The sequence below is a fragment of the Pelobates fuscus genome, chromosome 1 (assembly GCF_036172605.1).
Source record: "Pelobates fuscus isolate aPelFus1 chromosome 1, aPelFus1.pri, whole genome shotgun sequence".
NCBI lineage: Eukaryota > Metazoa > Chordata > Amphibia > Anura > Pelobatidae > Pelobates > Pelobates fuscus.
This window is the reverse complement of record NC_086317.1, coordinates 165,192,698-165,211,080: the sequence shown is the minus strand read 5'-3', so window position 1 is coordinate 165,211,080 and position 18,383 is coordinate 165,192,698. Positions and strand designations below refer to the sequence as shown.

Sequence of the window (18,383 nt, the reverse complement as noted above, 5' to 3'; positions counted from 1 at the left end):
GGAGGGGGGAGACGAAAATTGGCAGGGGAGGGGGAGAAGAAATTGGTAGGGGAGGGGGGAGAAGAAATTGGTAGGGGAGGGGGGAGAAGAAATTGGTAGGGGAGGGGGAGAAGAAATTGGTAGGGGAGGGGGAGAAGAAATTGGTAGGGGAGGGGGTAGAAGAAGTTGGTGGGGGGGAGAAGAAATTGGTAGGGGAGGGGGGAGAAGAAATTGGTAGGGGAGGGGGGAGAAGAAATTGGTAGGGGAGGGGGGAGAAGAAATTGGTAGGGGAGGGGGGAGAAGAAATTGATGGGGGGAGAAAGAAATTGACGGGGGGAGAAAGAAAGAAATTGACAGGGAGGGTGGGGGAGGGAGAGTGACATGCATAACACACACAATCCCACACAATGCACCCCTTATACACAGAAAAACACACAATGCATTACACACACAGACACACACACACTTTACTTTTGACTAGGGCGGCAAAAATCCTTGCACTGGCCCCGGTCTCCTACAACTGCAGAGCAGCGCCTCACGCTTTCAGCCCTGAACCCTGAGCCTAGAGCACTGCTGGTGTCTTCAGTACTGTAAGTACAAGAATATATATTACTTGTTTTATGGGGGTTAGGAGGCTAGGTGGTTGGAGGGGAGACGATTAGGGACGGGTGGATAGAGGGGTTACAAAAATAAAAGAATGAGACAGCGCTTAATTAACTTATAGGCAGCAACCTTAAAAGGGGATCCCTCAAACCCTTTAAAATAAGGCAAGTAAAAACAATAAAAAAGGCTGCGCCACAATAAATAATAAAAAGTCCAATAAAAAGTCCAATAAAAGAGAAAAGATCCGAATCTTTATCCTTACAGATAGTCTTTGGTGGTGAGATTTTCTACTGGTGTGGTGGATCCACTTGATATAAAAGATAAAAAGAGAGAAGGGCAACCAATGGTGCAGTATGTAAAATTCAAAAGTGAATATAAAGGAGTAATAATATAAAGCTCACATTTACCAGAGCTAATATCCAGCTCTGGAGTAAAGCGCATACAGCGGTTTTTATCCCCGCTTATGGGATATAAATGGGTTCCTCTCCGTCACTGGTGTCCAATTCTCGGAATAAAAGAGACAACCAATAGTGCTCACTGTATATTAGTATTGATAAAATAATAAAAGAATGTACTTACAAGGCAAGAGCATGCCAACTGCTCTGTGATGACAGCTTGGGTGGATTGATCCCCACCTAAGGATTTCTTTTAGGGTTTTTATAAAGTAAGTAAATAAAAATAAGTAAAATAATACTAAAAAGCCAGGGTAAAAAGAAAGGTTATGTGTCTTTAAAAAAGTTGGTTGGCACGAATAAATGACCAAAAATACTTTAATATATATAAAAGAACACAAATATTAAATATCCATAACGCGTTTCGTCAAAAAAGACTTTTTCAAATGGATTTTAACCAGGGATATCATACTGATCACATGGAATGCTCACATCTAGACAGGGATATCAGTCTGAGCACATGGAATGCTCACATCTAGCCAGGGATACCATACTGAGCACATGGAATGCTCACATCTAGCCAGGGATACCATACTGAGCACATAGAATGCTCACATCCGGCCAGGGATATCATACTGAGCACATGGAATGCCCACATCTAGCCAGGGATGCCATACTGAGGACATGGAATGCTCACATCTAGCCAGGGATGCCATACTGAGCACATGGAATGCTCACATCTGGATAGGGATGCCATACTGAGCACATGGAATGCTCACATCTAACACTATAGTCACCAGAACCACAACGGCTAAACAAAGTAGTTTTGGTGTTTATAGCATGTCTCTGCAGGCTTTTTAATGTAAGCGCACTGCCTTTTCAGAAAAAGGCAGTATTTACATTACTGCTGAGGAATACCTTATCAGGCGGCCACTAGAGGTGCTTCCTAGTCCAGTGTTGCACAACGCGCAGCACTAGCATTCACGCTGAACACTCCTCATAGAAATGCATTGATTCAACGCATCTCTGTGAGGAGATGCTGATTGGTGCAGCGAAGTGTTTTGCCACGCATTGGGTTGGCTGATATACCGTATTTATCGGCGTATAACACGCACTTTTTCTCCCTGAAAATAGGGAGAAAATCATGGGTGCGTGTTATACACCGATATTCCACATTTACTTACCTGTCTTGAAGCGTGGGCCGGCTTCACAGCGCGCACCGCGGTACTGGAACTTTAATTTCAGGTTCCGGTTTCCGGCGGGACTGAAAGGAAGTGTGTACACTATTGTGTGCACACTTCCTTTCAGTCCCGCCGGAAACCGGAACCTGAAATTTAAGTTCCAGTGCCGGCGGGACTGAAAGGAAGTGTGCACACAATAGTGTGCACACTTCCTTTCAGTCCCGCCGGAAACCGGAACCTGAAATTTAAGTTCCAGTACCGCGGTGCGCGCTGTGAAGCCGGCCCACGCTTCAAGACAGGTAAGTAAATATGGGACAGAGGGAAAGTGCACTAGGGGACACTATGGGAGGGGGGGGACACACTATGGGAGGGGCACTATGGGAGGGGGGACACACTATGGGGGTGGAGAATACTATGGGAGGGGGGGGAGAATACTATGGAAGGGGGGGAACACTATGGGATGAGGGGGGAACACTATGGGAGGGGGGAGAATACTATGGGAGGGGGGAGAATACTATGGGAGGGGGGAGAATACTATGGGAGGGGGGGAACACTATAGGATGAGGGGGGAGAATGCTATGGGAGGGGGGGAGAATACTATGGAGGGGGGGGAGAATACTATGGGAGGGGGGGAGAATACTATGGAAAGGGGGGGGGAAATACTATGGAAAGTGGGGGGAACACTATGGGAGGGGTGGAAATTTCCTGGAATTTCCTTCTGAAAATGAGGTGCGTGTTATACGCCGGCGCGTGTTATACGCCGATAAATACGGTATATTCAAACACTGTACATTCCTGTGCGTTGTATTGATGAGGTGATCTGTAATACGCTCACAAACTGCACGTTCCTGTGAGTTATTTTGCTGTAGAGCTTGTGATCCACTCACACACTGCACTTTCCCATGCATTTTATTGCTGAGGTGTTCTGTGATGTACTTGCACCTCACACATTACTGTCAGTTGTATTGCTGTGGCACTATGTGATACACTGAAATGCTTCACATTATATTATTTCTCACACACACACACACACACACACTTAAAATGTAACATTATTATTATTATTATTTTATTATTTACATAGCGCCATCAAATTCCGTAGCGCTGTACAATGGGATAAACAACTCCCAGTTTACTGAATAAGAATATACCCGGCGAGTAAGAATGCTATCCCCCCAGATTTGTGGAGGTTCCTACGCCCATGGGTTAAATGGCCTCTCTGCCTTCACTTTATCACAATATATATATATATATATATATATAAAACATGGGGGGGTGGTTGCACTCACTTGAACATGCTTAAATGGGGTGCTGCCGGTGCCCATATTATACAAAAAACAATACAGACATAGTAGACATTAGACTGTGAGAGTAGGACCTGCCAAAGATGGGATACATTGATGTTGTGGCAGGATTATGCAATGTATGATCATATAATGTAACTAAATCCCCATTATTTTTTGCCTAGATTAGGTGTTTTTTAAAACAAACCTTTAGAAAAAACTTTTTAAAAAACTAATAAAATCTGTAAACATTGAAGTTGCTGTTTAGTAGATAGGAGAGTGCGCTGAATCTTGTGTATTGTTTATTATATATATATATATATATATATCTATATATATACATAATTACATAAATAATTTAATACATTTACATGTAGACTTCAAATATATAAATATGTATATATATTTAAATTCTACGTGCATATTTATGTAATATTTTTACGTAATTAAGTAATTTTATTGACTGCAATTTGAGGGACCTACCTGACAACCCAGGCCGAAAGTCCAAAGAATTTAATATGCTAGCACTGTATTTAGCCCTGTAACTTTCCATGACACCCTTAAACCTGTACATGGGGGGTACTGTTTTACTCGGGTGACTTCACTGAACACAAATATTAGTATTTCAAAAAAGTAAAACATATCACAGTGATGTACAGGTTTTATAGTGTTTTTGAAATGTTATAGGGTCAAATTTAAGGCTTGATTTTCAGTTTTTTTCACATTGAAATTTGCCAGATTGGCTATGTTGCCTTTGAGAGCATATGGTAGCCCAGGACTGAGATTTACCCACATGATGGCATACCATTTGCAAAAGAACACAACCCAAGGTATTGCAAATGGCATATGTTCAGTCTTTTTTAGTAGCCACTTAGTCACAAACACTGGCCAAAGTTAGCGTTCATAATAGTTTTTTGCATTTTTAACACATAAACAAATATAAATGCTAACTTTGGCCAGTGTTTGTGACTAAGTGGCTACTAAAAAAAACTGAACATACCTCATATTGAGTTTTCCACTTTAAAAAAAAATAAGAATATGTGAGGTGTGATTCAGAGATTTATGACAGATAACAGTGTTACAATGTCACTATTGATACATTTTAAAAAATATATATTTTTTATATATATATATATATATATATATATATATATATTTTAAAACGGCAATTTCCTACTTGTAATTATAGCCCTATAACTTGCAACAACAAAAAAAAAGCTAAGAACACATTACAATTGTGTATTTCTAAACTCAGGTCAAAATTTTGAAACTATTTAGCACTGGTGTTTTTTGGCCGTTGTAGACGCATAACAAGTTTTGGGGGTCAAAGTTAGAAAAAGTGTTTTTTTTTTTTTTTTTCATCATATTTTATAATTTTTTTATAGCAAATTATATGATATGATGAAAATAATGGTATCTTTAGAAAGACCATTTAATGGTGAGAAAAACGGTATATAATATGTGTGGGTACAGTAAATGAATAATTACAGCTAAACACAAACACCGCAGAAATGTAAAAACAGCCCTGGTCCTTAACAATAAGAAAATTGAAAAACGGTCTGGTCACTAAGGGGTTAACATTTCTTTCAGTTAATCAAGTTCAAGCAAAAATATAAACAGATTATTGTTTCAGGTAATCTTGCCATAGTAAAATTAACCTAGATTTCTACTTGGTTGGGAGATGGTATTGTGAGTGTGTGGCTGCCTTTTGTGCTGTGTGTGTAGAGGGTGAATGGGGGGGCTATTAGTGTATGCTGGCTAAATGATGTGTGTGTTGAGATTGCTTGTGGTATTGCTTGTGGTATTGCTAGGTATGAAGCTTGTGACGTGCATGACTGCGGGGACGATGCTTATGAAGTTGATGGGGTATCTGTCTGTGGTATTGCATGGTTTGGGGATGCTGCTTGTGGTATTGCACGTTTTGTGGTTTTAATCTGCTTGTCCATTTCTCATCGATCTCATGTGCAAAATTACAAAATGGGGTTTTGTGAAACATTCTACAAGAACTCTGGATCCATCATAGATCACCCTCCACATACTTAATAAGATGCCAAAGAAATTTGCAAAATGCAGTAGACAGAAGCTGTTTGAATGTTCACCGGGCGCCAATTACCACTCCAAAAGTGTACTGGTACGTAAGATATAATTTTGAATGGAAAGAAATTTTAACACAGTCTTTATGATTATATTTTTATGACTGTATTAAGACAGGACCGGTGACACAGGCAGTATTAAAGGACACCTTATTGACACATATTGTGTTTTTCCTCACTGATTTGCCTTTGTCAACAGTCTAACATTAAAAAGTAAATATATCTAGTGTACTTTGCTCTATTTAGATTTCTGAGCTCTCTTTTAAAATTAAAAAAGGAAAAAAATAAAGCTTTAGTATTTGCCTGTAATCCCGCACCAGGACAGTTTCCTTGCAGCAGGCGTTATGACTTCTTCTAGATCTTCTAGAGCAGGGGTCCTCAAACTCCAGCCTCCCCAGATGTTGCTGAACTACAACTCCCATGATTCTTTGAATTACATAGATAGCCAGAGAATCATGGGAGTTGTAGTTAAGCAACATCTGGGGGGCCGCCGGAGTTTGAGGACCCCTGTTCTAGAGATTAGCATAGCCTTGGGCACATTCAGCAAATATACCAAAAGTGAAAATCATCGTAAATTGAAAAACTTAAGTACGAAGGGCCTATAATGGCTGTCAATCAAAAATGGCAGTATTTTACGTTGTCTCCCCAAATAACACAGCATTGGTGCACCAAAACTACTTCAATAAGATGTTTTAGGCTTGGTCCTTATAATGTCCCTTTAACTAAATTTGAGCCAGTGCGAAAAACTTGCTTAACTACTAACAACATCAGCTGAGCATTTTATAATAATTTCAATGATGTGCCATTTTAATGTACCGTTTAGCTGGGTGATAATAATTAGATTAGATTAGAAGTACTTAGGAACTACCAATCATGTGACTTTTCTAGTGTATCATTTCTTACATATTATTCCACATTCCCATCGATTATAAATTGTATGCAAATGTCACCTATGTATATATTTATTCATAGAGAATACAAAAAAATAGTTGTCCGTCGTAAATACATAACATCTAGGAACATGGATTGTGACTTTGGCTAAAAACTATTTTTTGTTTTTGTTTTGCTTTCCAATTCAGAAATTCTATTATTACTATTACTATATTGGACGGATATATATATCAACAGCATGATTGACTATAACACCATATTACAAGCACTCTTAAGGACACAGCAGCCTGGTCATTACAGCGAACATGGTTATTCAGTAAAGTGAGAATTTCAGGGATTTCAAATTGAAGACTAAAGTAGCTGAACAGAAAACATAGCTGACTGGAAGAATTTTTTCCGGTTCGGCTATTTTGACCTTAAAGGGACACTCCAGGCATTGGAGTGGTCTGGGTGCCAATTCCCACTACTCTTAACCCTGCAACTGTAATTATTGCAGTTTTTTTTATAAACTGCAATAATTACCTTGCAGGGTTAACTCCACCTCTAGTGGCTGTCTACTAGCCAGCCACTAGAGGGCACTTCCTGCATCATAGCACAGAAAACCTGTGCTAGAGTGTTGCTGGACGTCCTCACGCTGTGTGAGGACCTCCAGCGTCGCTCAATTTCCCATAGGAAAGCATTGAAAAGCATTTTCAATGCTTTCCTATGGGGAGCTCTAATGCGCATGCGCGCATTGCCACCTGCCGACGTAATACAGAGGAGGAGCGGCGGCGGCGGCGGAAGAAGCAGCGGCGAGGGACATCATCGCTGCCTCTGGTAAGTTACTGAAGGGGTTTTCACCCCTTCATCAACCGGGGATTGGGGGGTGGGAGGGAGAGGGGACCTGGCACTGGAGTTTCCCTTTCAATGAGAAATCCACTTTGAATTCCCTGCAATCCTCACTTCAGTGAATAACCCTGTTAGTCTGCATTGTTGCACTTAACCCCTTAAGGACCAAACTTCTGGAATAAAATGGAATCATGACATGTCACACATGTCATGTGTCCATAGCAGAGAAACTGCTATGTTTATAAATTGGTTAAGCCTTCCCCCAAATCCTCTAGTGGCTGTCTCACTGACAGCCGCTAGAGGCGCTTGCGTGATTCTCACTGTGAAAATCACAGTGAGAGCACGCAAGCGTCCATAGGAAAGCATTGTAAATGCTTTCCTATGCGACCGGCTGAATGCGCGCGCAGCTCTTGCCGCGCGTGCGCATTCAGCCGACGGGGCGGAACAGAGGAGGATCGGAGGCAGAGAGCTCCCCGCCCAGCGCTGGAAAAAGGTAAGTTTTACCTCTTTTCCCCTTTCCAGAGCCGGGCGGAGGGGGACCCTGAGGGTGGGGGCACCCTCAGGGCACTATAGTGCCAGGAAAACGAGTATGCTTTCCTGGCACTATAGTGGTCCTTTAAAGGGACACTATAGGCTTCTAGATCACTTTGTCCCTTTGAAGTGGTCTTTATGCAGTTCCCCTGTCTGTTTAGTTTCTGAGAAACTACAATGTTTATATTGCTGGGTTAACTCCACCTCTAGTGGCTGTTTTCCTGATCCATAACAGAGTTTCACTCCATTAAACGACGTTGGACAATATTGTTGAATGGGTAAGGCAGTGGCTGAGTGACAGGCAACAGAGGGTTGTAGTCAATGGAGTATATTCGAAGCTTGGGCTTGTCACCAGTGGGGTACCTCAGGGATCTGTACTTGGACCCATTCTCTTTAATATTTTTATTAGTGATATTGCAGAAGGTCTTGATGGTAAGGTGTGTCTTTTTGCGGATGATACTAAGATATGTAACAGGGTTGATGTTCCAGGAGGGATAAGCCAAATGGCAAATGATTTAGGTAAACTAGAAAAATGGTCAGAGTTGTGGCAACTGACATTTAATGTGGATAAGTGCAAGATAATGCATCTTGGACGTAAAAACCCAAGGGCAGAGTACAGAATATTTGATAGAGTCCTAACCTCAACATCTGAGGAAAGGGATTTAGGGGTGATTATTTCTGAGGACTTAAAGGTAGGCAGACAATGTAATAGAGCAGCAGGAAATGCTAGCAGAATGCTTGGTTGTATAGGGAGAGGTATTAGCAGTAGAAAGAGGGAAGTGCTCATGCCATTGTACAGAACACTGGTGAGACCTCACTTGGAGTACTGTACACAGTACTGGAGACCATATCTTCAGAAGGATATTGATACCTTAGAGAGAGTTCAAAGAAGGGCTACTAAACTGGTTCATCGATTGCAGGATAAAACTTACCAGGAAAGGTTAAAGGATCTTAACATGTATAGCTTGGAGGAAAGACGAGACAGGGGGATATTATAGAAACATTTAAATACATAAAGGGAATCAACACAGTAAAGGAGGAGACTATATTTAAAAGAAGAAAAACTACCACAACCAGAGGACATAGTCTTAAATTAGAGGGACAAAGGTTTAAAAATAATATCAGGAAGTATTACTTTACTGAGAGGGTAGTGGATGCATGGAATAGCCTTCCAGCTGAAGTGGTAGAGGTTAACACAGTAAAGGAGTTTAAGCATGCGTGGGATAGGCATCAGGCTATCCTAACTATAAGATAATGCCAGGGACTAATGAAAGTATTTAGAAAACTGGGCAGACTAGATGGGCCGAATGGTTCTTATCTGCCGTCACATTCTATGTTTCTATGTTTCTATGGACATGCAAAGGGGTTATCTAACATCTTCAAATTCCTCATGAGGGACATCTTCATATTCTTATGGGTAATCTTTAATGTTGAGTGGTAAGCGCTGCATGCTGTGACGTCGTTGGAGGAGCAGACCCAACCAGCACCAAAGGGATCCTCGGTGTAAAAGGTAAAAAAAAAGGTTTTTAACACTTTAATCGGACAACAGTGACCGACACCTCTAAAACTATGAACAGGGTCACTATAGTATAATGAATATAGGGTTGTATTCCTAACGCTACAGGATTAATGTAAGTCTTAGAAACTCTAGAGTTTATTTACTGAGCATGTTTCGCAGTGAAAGCCATAACTGAAACATTTAGGACAAAATTTTGATAAGGTGAAATAGACTTGGCTTTCAATTCACCACAAATCTGGTTCAGTAAACCATTCTGAAAGCAAAGCATGTCAGTATACACCTGACACTGTTCCACGGTTCTGTGTTAAACAACTTTCAAGTAGTTTGACCTGGGGTGCATCTCTGACAGGACAGTTAAGGCTCTATATGGCACTCCAGATGTTTTGGACTACTCCTTCAATAATGCTTTGCCAGTATTACGGGTGTAATAGCAATTTGGGGGATGTGGTCCACAACATCTGGAGTGCCGAAGGTTGCCTGCTCTATCCCTGCTCTATATATTACCTAATTGTTAACACTGTCATTCCTAATCTAGATAGCTAGGGTTATCCTTGTATACAAGGCTTCTTCATATCTTTTGGCTTCATCACAGTGCAAAAAAGTAAACACTATATCCCCCACTCCCTACTGAGTACCAGTTGGGCTAGGCAAATATCATGGTCAAATGCATAATTGACCCTTAAAAACAGTACTATGCTGCTATTAGGTGAACTGCATACATGCCCAGGTATTTCTGTAGTGTAAAATGCAAACACATAGATACATGGATTGGTAATAAATAATTTATTCTCACTCCAGGGTTAAGGTTTACACATAAAAATGTATTTCTCACTTTGCCAAATTGAATGCAGTTTGGGAGGGGAATGGATTTAAGGAAGGATAGGATGATGGTGAAACATATGGAACCAGAAATGGTAAATTTAGCTAAGATATCTAATCAGGCATAGGAGATACAGGTGTGTGGAATCAGGACAATTTTAAACAGAGGAAGAATTATGAAATAGGATTGGTGTCCGCAATTTCCATAATAATAAAAATGAAATACGAGAATGTATACAAATTAAATTGTAGGGTGCACACCTTCTCCCTGATCCTCAGCCTTGAAGTGCTGAGGTTATATGGTTGGGGCACCTCCACATTTACTTTCGCTATCAGATAGAAAATAGTACAGTAGAAACATTGTTCCTTCCATTTAACAAAGGCGTCTATTTAAAAGCACTAAATGAGCTTTAAAAAGAAAATTTAGGGTTTGGTGGTGTGCACTCAAGTGACCCTTATACTGCAGGAGTACCAGCTCCATCTAAACTTGTGTGTGTGTATATGTATATTAATACTTGACATAGTTCTCAATAGTTCAATGAAAAATGTAAGGGTCTAACAATAGTTTCTATTAATAAGAGACAGGCACACAGTTATTTAGCTGCACAAAATAAATAATATTTAGTCCACAACACCATTCTCAAACCAAACCAAATGAGTTGCACACTCTCACATTTACATCAGTAGTCACTTGGTAGCCACACACACAACAAGCTGTCTCGTTACACATACTTCAGTGCATACATATCTAGCCACACATAAACATACACATAACTAGCAGGACTGGTGCAAGAATTTTTGGTTATACAAATGTATGTTTTTGCCTACTCCACCCCCTCCCCCTCCATTCCTCACACTCTTTTCCCACATGATTGTGCGGCTCTAACACAGATATCATGAGTGTGTTGCCCAGTACCCTGGATTTGGGAGCCAGAAAATCTTGATTCTGACACCTTGGCTGGATCTAGCAGCAGAGACAGCTATCACTGCATTTCTGACAGCAGAGACAGCTTAAGGGTTCCATTTGCTTTCATGTCCAGAATCTGACTCAGTGTTCTGACAGTCAAGATGACTTGTCAAAGAGCAAGGAGAGCCCTGTTGTGGTCTCTACCAACAGAGCGTCAAAGACTGCTCTCTCTCTTTCAAATTATTTTTTTTAAATATATATATATGTGTGTGTGTGTGTGTGTGTGCGCGTGCACACAAGTAGTAAAATAAGATACAATTGCAGTAGAGGGGTTATTGAAAACAGTCAAAATGTGACTTAGGTTTTATTTGTCCTACTAGTTTAGGGGAAGGCAGGTTAAGGGGCAAAGATCTGCATTTTTTCACACTTAGAACTAGGAGATTGTCATGAGCAGTGAGAATGAGGTTTTGGGGGTCATTTTTTAGGAGATGGGCCTGTACTGGTGTAATCTTTGTTCACAGCTGTCACATCCCATGGTTGCTCTAGGAACTCTGAGGTTTCCTCTGCAATCTGCCCTGGAATCCGGAAGTCTATTGCTGGAGGCTCACCCTTTGGAGTGATACGGGAAGGTACCCTTGCATCTGGTGGGCAGCCAGTACCCTGCAGAAACTGAAGGAAGTTCTCCTCAATGGAACCCTCCCTGCTGGGCAACCGAAGCTCATCCTCCCCTGTACTTCCCCTTTTGAAAAAACATCCTACCCATCGTCCCAATTCACCACGAATTTGTCGGTTTAGGCAGCCATAGAAAATAGGATTGGAGGCAAAGCAGAGGAAACCCATCCATGTGACTGCCCACTCTACTCGTGATCCAGGGGAAGGAGGAGGGGAACGCAGTGCAGCATACAAGTGGAAGCCAAAATAGGGCAGCCAGCACAGCAGGAACTGCCCTCCTACTGCAGCCAGAACAGCAGCTGCCTTACCCCCACCACTACCTGCCACCCTTTGTTGAGGGGTCCCACGTGTGGCACCTGAACCTGTCACCATAGTTGATCGGCTGCTTAGAGATTCTGATCGTCGGCGCTGAGGTGAGGTGTCCATCCAGTTTGGGAGAGGCCCCTGGTGGAGGGCTGCAACTCGTGCCACCTTGAACATACTGCAGTAGACAACAATAATGATAGTGAGAGGCAGTAGGAAATAGAATGAGGAGTAGAAAAGGAGGAATCCTGCTCGGAAGACACTGTTGCCACCTCCCTGCAGGCTACAGTGTCCTGGGGCCGGTGGGTTGCCCAGCACTGGAATGAGTGAGGTCAGCAAGGCTTTGATCCAGACACCAGCCAGTACCCAGCTGACCAGTCCCATCGTCATCTTGACTTGATACCGCATGGGATGCACAACATAGTAGTATCTCTCAATGTTAATGGCAGAGATGGATAAGATGCCTGTGCTGGTCAAACAAACACTCAGAAAGAGGTAGGCACGGCAGGCCATTTGCCCCAAACCTTGTCCTTCATAAATGGAGGGTCCCCCGCTCCCTGATAACATAGCTAGGGGCATAAGGGTCAGTGCAGCTAGAAGATCCACCATGCACAAGTGGAAGACCAAAACAAACTTCCTGAGGGATGGGGTTTTCATAATAACCCCCATTACTGCCACATTCCCAGCCACAGCTAGCAGGTCCATTAGAAGCATTATGAAGAGAGTCCCATAATGAGGATTGGTAGGAAAAGGGTTCCTTGAAGAGTTGAAAGAAGTGTTCCAATTGTGCGAGGCTAGGGAGGTATCCATGAAGAGAATTCAGGCAAAAGGTCACCATCTCTAGCCTATTCACGGGACCATCACCCATCATACCCCAATGAGTGAGGTAGGCCCTGAGAGAATCACAGGGGAAAGGAAAGAGGCAGGTATTCCTATTGAAGGAATAAAATGGGGTAAAATTAAGAAAAAGGGAATGGAAGAGACAGAAGGGTTAAAATGTGAAATGGGGAGGGGTATTAAGGGGTAGAGAGTACAGGTGAAGGGGATGTTAGAGGTTGAGGTGAGAGAGGGAAGGAAGGGAGAGAAGGGGAATGCGTTCAGCAATGGTCACATTTCGGACAAGTAATTGTCACAAGCAGTTAAGTCCTTTGGGATAAAGTGGCTAGTGGTTCCTCTTTCGAGCAGAGCATTACGCCCTACCTTGCAGAGTATTTTTCCTTCTTGTAATCTGCTGCTCCACCCTGCAGTCAATTATTTCTATGTGAAGAGTATTAATCCCTTCTGCAGAATATTTTTTATTTCTGCAGATCATTACTTCTCACCAAAATATGATGTTCTCTGTAACACAGCGTCTCATGTGTTTGAAGTCGAGCTTCATTCTGTAGATCATCACTTGGCAACACGGCAGCATTATTCTTCCCATCCGTCATTTAACTCTTTTTTTCAACACGCATGTTAGCCTGCAGGTGTCTGTGTATATAAATCTAGGTCGAGTGGGGGGGATTCTGCATCCTTTTACACACTTTATGGCGGAGATGCTGTTTCTTTAAATCCACACAGGCCGCTCAGCGACTCTTAAGATGAACACGACCTGCATGAAGGAGTGTGAAGGGTTAATCGCAGAATCTTAGAGGGGAGGGGGCTTCATAACCAATTAAATCTTAGACATTACAATATCAAGAAATATTTTAATAACATTACATAGAAAGGGTTAATCTAGGCTAAGCATGTATGTTCATATTGTGTACATATATATGTCTATTCAAAAACATATATAGAGTATGTGTACATTATACGTGTGTGTGTGTATATATATATATATTTATATACATACACACACATACACGCACATAAACACATGTGTGTATCTATGTATTGCTCAATCAATTTCATCCATATGCGATAAATAATTATAATTTTAACAAACCAACAAGACATGAGTCATTTACATATCATCCCCAATTCTTGCTTTTCCATAATATTACACATTCAATACCCTCTCCAAACACCTGCATAACCACCACCATTTCTCTTATACACCTGAATGTACTTCTCCCTCCCTCTCCCTTTACATTATCTTCATATTTTACCGATCCTCACAGCATTCACCAACGTTTGACCCCACTGAGTACAAGGATGTGGTCAGAGCCCCCCCTATTATTCCCCATATACCTGTCTGCAGGATTCGGAGCTACATCGAGAAAGCAGGAGACCAGTGTGGCAGCTCAGCCCCTAACCATCTAATGCACAGCACTGCAGTGAGAGAGCTGAAAGGCACAGGGTCCTATACACACTCAGATTCACACGCAGCATCACCATGTGCATGTGACAAAGGCAATCTCCCTAACACGTCTATATCAAGAAAGAATGCAGTGTGTCATTGGCATATTATAAGAGTCCACAATAAGTGACATAGAGAAAGAAAGTTCTCTCTTATATTTTTTTGAGACTTTAAGAAACCAAAAAAGACTTTTTTAAAACCAAATTCACATAAATAGCTAGATGCATAAAGAAACAATGTAATGAATAAAAGTCACAATGTGATTGAGTCTCTAGAAAATATGATACATGCATTAGTATATTTACATCCTATATACAGAAAGAAATAGGATGATGTAGTCAATCCACACGGAATTAGTCTAATTACTGTGAATCGGAAAAATATGTATATATAAAGGCAATCAGTATAGAAGACAGATTGCCTAAAATAAACTTGAATCCATGGTGCCTAGAAATAGAAGATAAAACAGAACATAGTGCTCACGGTGGTCCGAAACAATTTATTATAATGAAGATTAAAAACACTCACAAGTGTAAATAAAATCTTAGCAAAATCGGCTTTAATAGCCTGCAATAGAACCTGGAGTCCTGAAGTCCTGTTACTCCGGTAGGCTGAGGTCCGCATGTAAGAAGCAGCTGATTAGACAAAAGTCATCAGGATTGCTGACTTCACTGAGGAGGATTGGGTGTAGTGGCGATACTTGATGCTGAAATAAAGTAAAAAGAATACTATAGCATTAGTTAAACAAACCTGTATTACTTACGCAATAGTGTCCCAGTCCCTGTCCCTATATCTAAATAGTGCCCCCCCTCCCCCTTTTCCAATATCAATTTTAAACAATTAATTTACAGTGCAGAGACTCCCTTTCCACCTCCTGCAACATCACGTAGACGACATGACCCCTCTCTCTACGATGGTCCAATCCAATGCTCCTCATAGAGGACCTAATGTTCATGTGCGGTGAGTACAGCCACAGATGCAAACTTCCCCATAGGAAAGCATTGAATCATTGCTTTCCTGGGTGGGATTCTGTATCATGTGGCAGAGTTTTACTTGGACTTTACCCTGCATTGTAAACATTGCAGTTCATAAAAAGAAACTTCAATGAAGACAAAGTGGTCTTGGTGAGTATATTGTCCCTTTAAGTTTAATGATGACTTAGTGTTCCTTTTAAAATATGTAATTCCTGTGTTATTGCTTGATGTTATATGGCAGGGATAGGCAACCTTCGGCACTCCAGATGTTGTGGACTACATCCCCCATAATGCTTTTACACCCATAATGCTGACAAAGCATCATGGGAGGTGTAGTTCAAAACATCTGGTGTGCCGAAGGTTGCCTATGCCTGTTATATGGTATAAAGTGTGGCATTGGCACATAACATTGCTTTACAGTGTCTACTATATGTTCTCCTTTCCGCAGGAGGATGGAGTGCCGCAGGAGGATGGATGTCAGGGAGTGCTGTTGGACATAGCGTCATTAAGATGGGCTGTGCCACTATGGGCTGTCTGTCGCCAGCGTTCCCATGTGTATTGACAACAGAAGCCAAATTTTGCAGTATTCACATTAGACACCCAGAACTCTTGTTTCAAGCTTGATAATGAGAAGTGTGTACAGGTTTAGAAATATTCCCCATTATGTCTCATTAGCTTCTATCTGAAAACAGCAAGGTGAATTGTTAGTGTAGGACTCACTTACAAGGTTTTGTCTTGACGTGGCAGGTGAGCTTTCACTTAAGTGGCCATTGGAGTGATACTAAAAAACAGTTATTTAAATGTACATAGGGACTTGGGATAGTGAGCAAGTAACTTTTTTTCTTTGATAATAATACCCCAATGGAGGTGTAAATTTACCTGTGGCAACAGAGGGGTTAATCTCTGTATGTGCAGCATTTCATCACAAGGCGCACATATTGACTCCAGGCACCATGACCACTTTAAATCACTGAAGTGGCCAATGATATTTGGAGTAACCCCTTAAATACAGGAGATCAGATTAAAGGGACTCAATGCAATGTAGTGCTGCAAACTCTAGGTATCCATTGTATAATATGATTTGTGGTCGGGGCAATATTGCCGTAATGGTTAGGTAACATATAAGAGGTAATAACTAGTGTTGTCCCGAACGGTTCGCTCGCGAATAGTCCCTGGCGAACTAAGCTGTTCGCGTTCGTCACGGACGGCGAACATATGCGATGTTCGGTCCGCCCCCTATTCATCATCATTGTGTAAACTTTGACCATGTACCTAACAGTCAGCAGACACATTCCAGCCAATCAGCAGCAGACCCTCCCTCCCAGACCCTCCCACCTTCTAGACAGCATACAATTTAGATTAATTCTGAAGCTGCATTCTTTTTTTTTTTTTTTTGTGTGTTTGTGGTTGATTATACATTATCCTCCATAGCCAGTAACCTGTGTTTATTATACATTATCCCCCTTAGCCAGTAACCTGTGTTTATTATACATTATCCTCCCATAGCCAGTAACCTGTGTTTATTATACATTATCCTTCCATAGCCAGTAACCTGTGTTTATTATACATTATCTCCCCATAGCCAGTAACCTGTGTTTATTATACATTATCCCCCCACAACCAGTAACCTGTGTTTATTATACATTATCCCCCACAACCAGTAACCTGTGTTTATTATACATTATCCCCCCACAACCAGTAACCTGTATTTATTATACATTATCCCCCATAGTCAATAACCTGTGTTTATTATACATTATCCTCCCCATAGCCAGTAACATGTTTATTATACATTATCCCCCCACAACCAGTAACCTGTGTTTATTATACATTATCCCCCCATAGCCAGTAACCTGTGTTTATTATACATTATCCCTCCCATAGCCAGTAACCTGTGTTTATTATACATTATCCCTCCCATAGCCAGAAACCTGTGTTTATTATACATTATCCCCCCATAGCCAGTAACCTGTGTTTATTATACATTATCCTCCCCATAGCCAGTAACCTGTGTTTATTATACATTATCCTCCCATAGCCAGTAACCTTTGTTTATTATACATTATCCCCCCATAGCCAGTAACCTGTGTTTATTATACATTATCCCTCCCATAGCCAGTAACCTGTGTTTATTATACATTATCCTCCCATAGCCAGTAACCTGTGCTTATTATACATTATCTCCCCATAGCCAGTAACCTGTGTTTATTATACATTATCCCCCCACAACCAGTAACCTGTGTTTATTATACATTATCCCCCCACAACCAGTAACCTGTGTTTATTATACATTATCCCCCCACAACCAGTAACCTGTATTTATTATACATTATCCCCCATAGTCAATAACCTGTGTTTATTATACATTATCCTCCCCATAGCCAGTAACCTGTGTTTATTATACATTATCCCCCCACAACCAGTAACCTGTATTTATTATACATTATCCCCCATAGTCAATAACCTGTGTTTATTATACATTATCCTCCCCATAGCCAGTAACCGGTGTTTATTATACATTATCCCCCACAACCAGTAACCTGTGTTTATTATACAGTATCCCCCCATAGCCAGTAACCTGTGTTTATTATACATTATCCTCCCCATAGCCAGTAACCTGTGTTTATTATACATTATCCCTCCCATAGCCAGTAACCTGTGTTTATTATACATTATCACTCCCATAGCCAGTAACCTGTGTTTATTATACATTATCCCTCCCATAGCCAGAAACCTGTGTTTATTATACATTATCCCCCCATAGCCAGTAACCTGTGTTTATTATACATTATTCTCCCCATAGCCAGTAACCTGTGTTTATTATACATTATCCTCCCATAGCCAGTAACCTGTGTTTATTATACATTATCCCCCTTAGCCAGTAACCTGTGTTTATTATACATTATCCTCCCATAGCCAGTAACCTGTGTTTATTATACATTATCCTCCCATAGCCAGTAACCTGTGTTTATTATACATTATCTCCCCATAGCCAGTAACCTGTGTTTATTATACATTATCCCCCCACAAACAGTAACCTGTGTTTATTATACATTATCCCCCCACAACCAGTAACCTGTGTTTATTATACATTATCCCCCCACAACCAGTAACCTGTATTTATTAT

The 18,383-nt window shown here is 41.2% G+C and overlaps 2 protein-coding genes across 3 annotated transcripts in view; one reads left to right on the top strand and one right to left on the bottom strand.

Moving 5' to 3' along the window:
• SORT1 (sortilin 1) overlaps window positions 1-18,383 on the top strand; it is a 530,048-nt gene that overhangs the window by 133,933 nt on the left and 377,732 nt on the right. The gene's annotated exons all lie outside the window — the stretch shown is intronic.
• On the bottom strand, window positions 10,069-15,168 carry GPR61 (G protein-coupled receptor 61). 2 transcript variants are annotated; one of them, XM_063451750.1, is made up of 3 exons: window positions 15,132-15,168; window positions 14,811-14,988; window positions 10,069-13,592 (listed from the first exon to the last, which is right to left on the bottom strand). In XM_063451750.1, the coding sequence occupies exon 3, from the start codon at window positions 12,809-12,811 to the stop codon at window positions 11,501-11,503; it is 1,311 nt and encodes a 436-aa protein (XP_063307820.1). In that variant the 5' UTR covers window positions 12,812-13,592; window positions 14,811-14,988; window positions 15,132-15,168; the 3' UTR covers window positions 10,069-11,500. The 2 variants fall into 2 exon arrangements, with proteins under 2 accessions (XP_063307820.1, XP_063307811.1); XM_063451741.1 differs by lacking the exons at window positions 14,811-14,988; window positions 15,132-15,168 and adding an exon at window positions 14,174-14,290.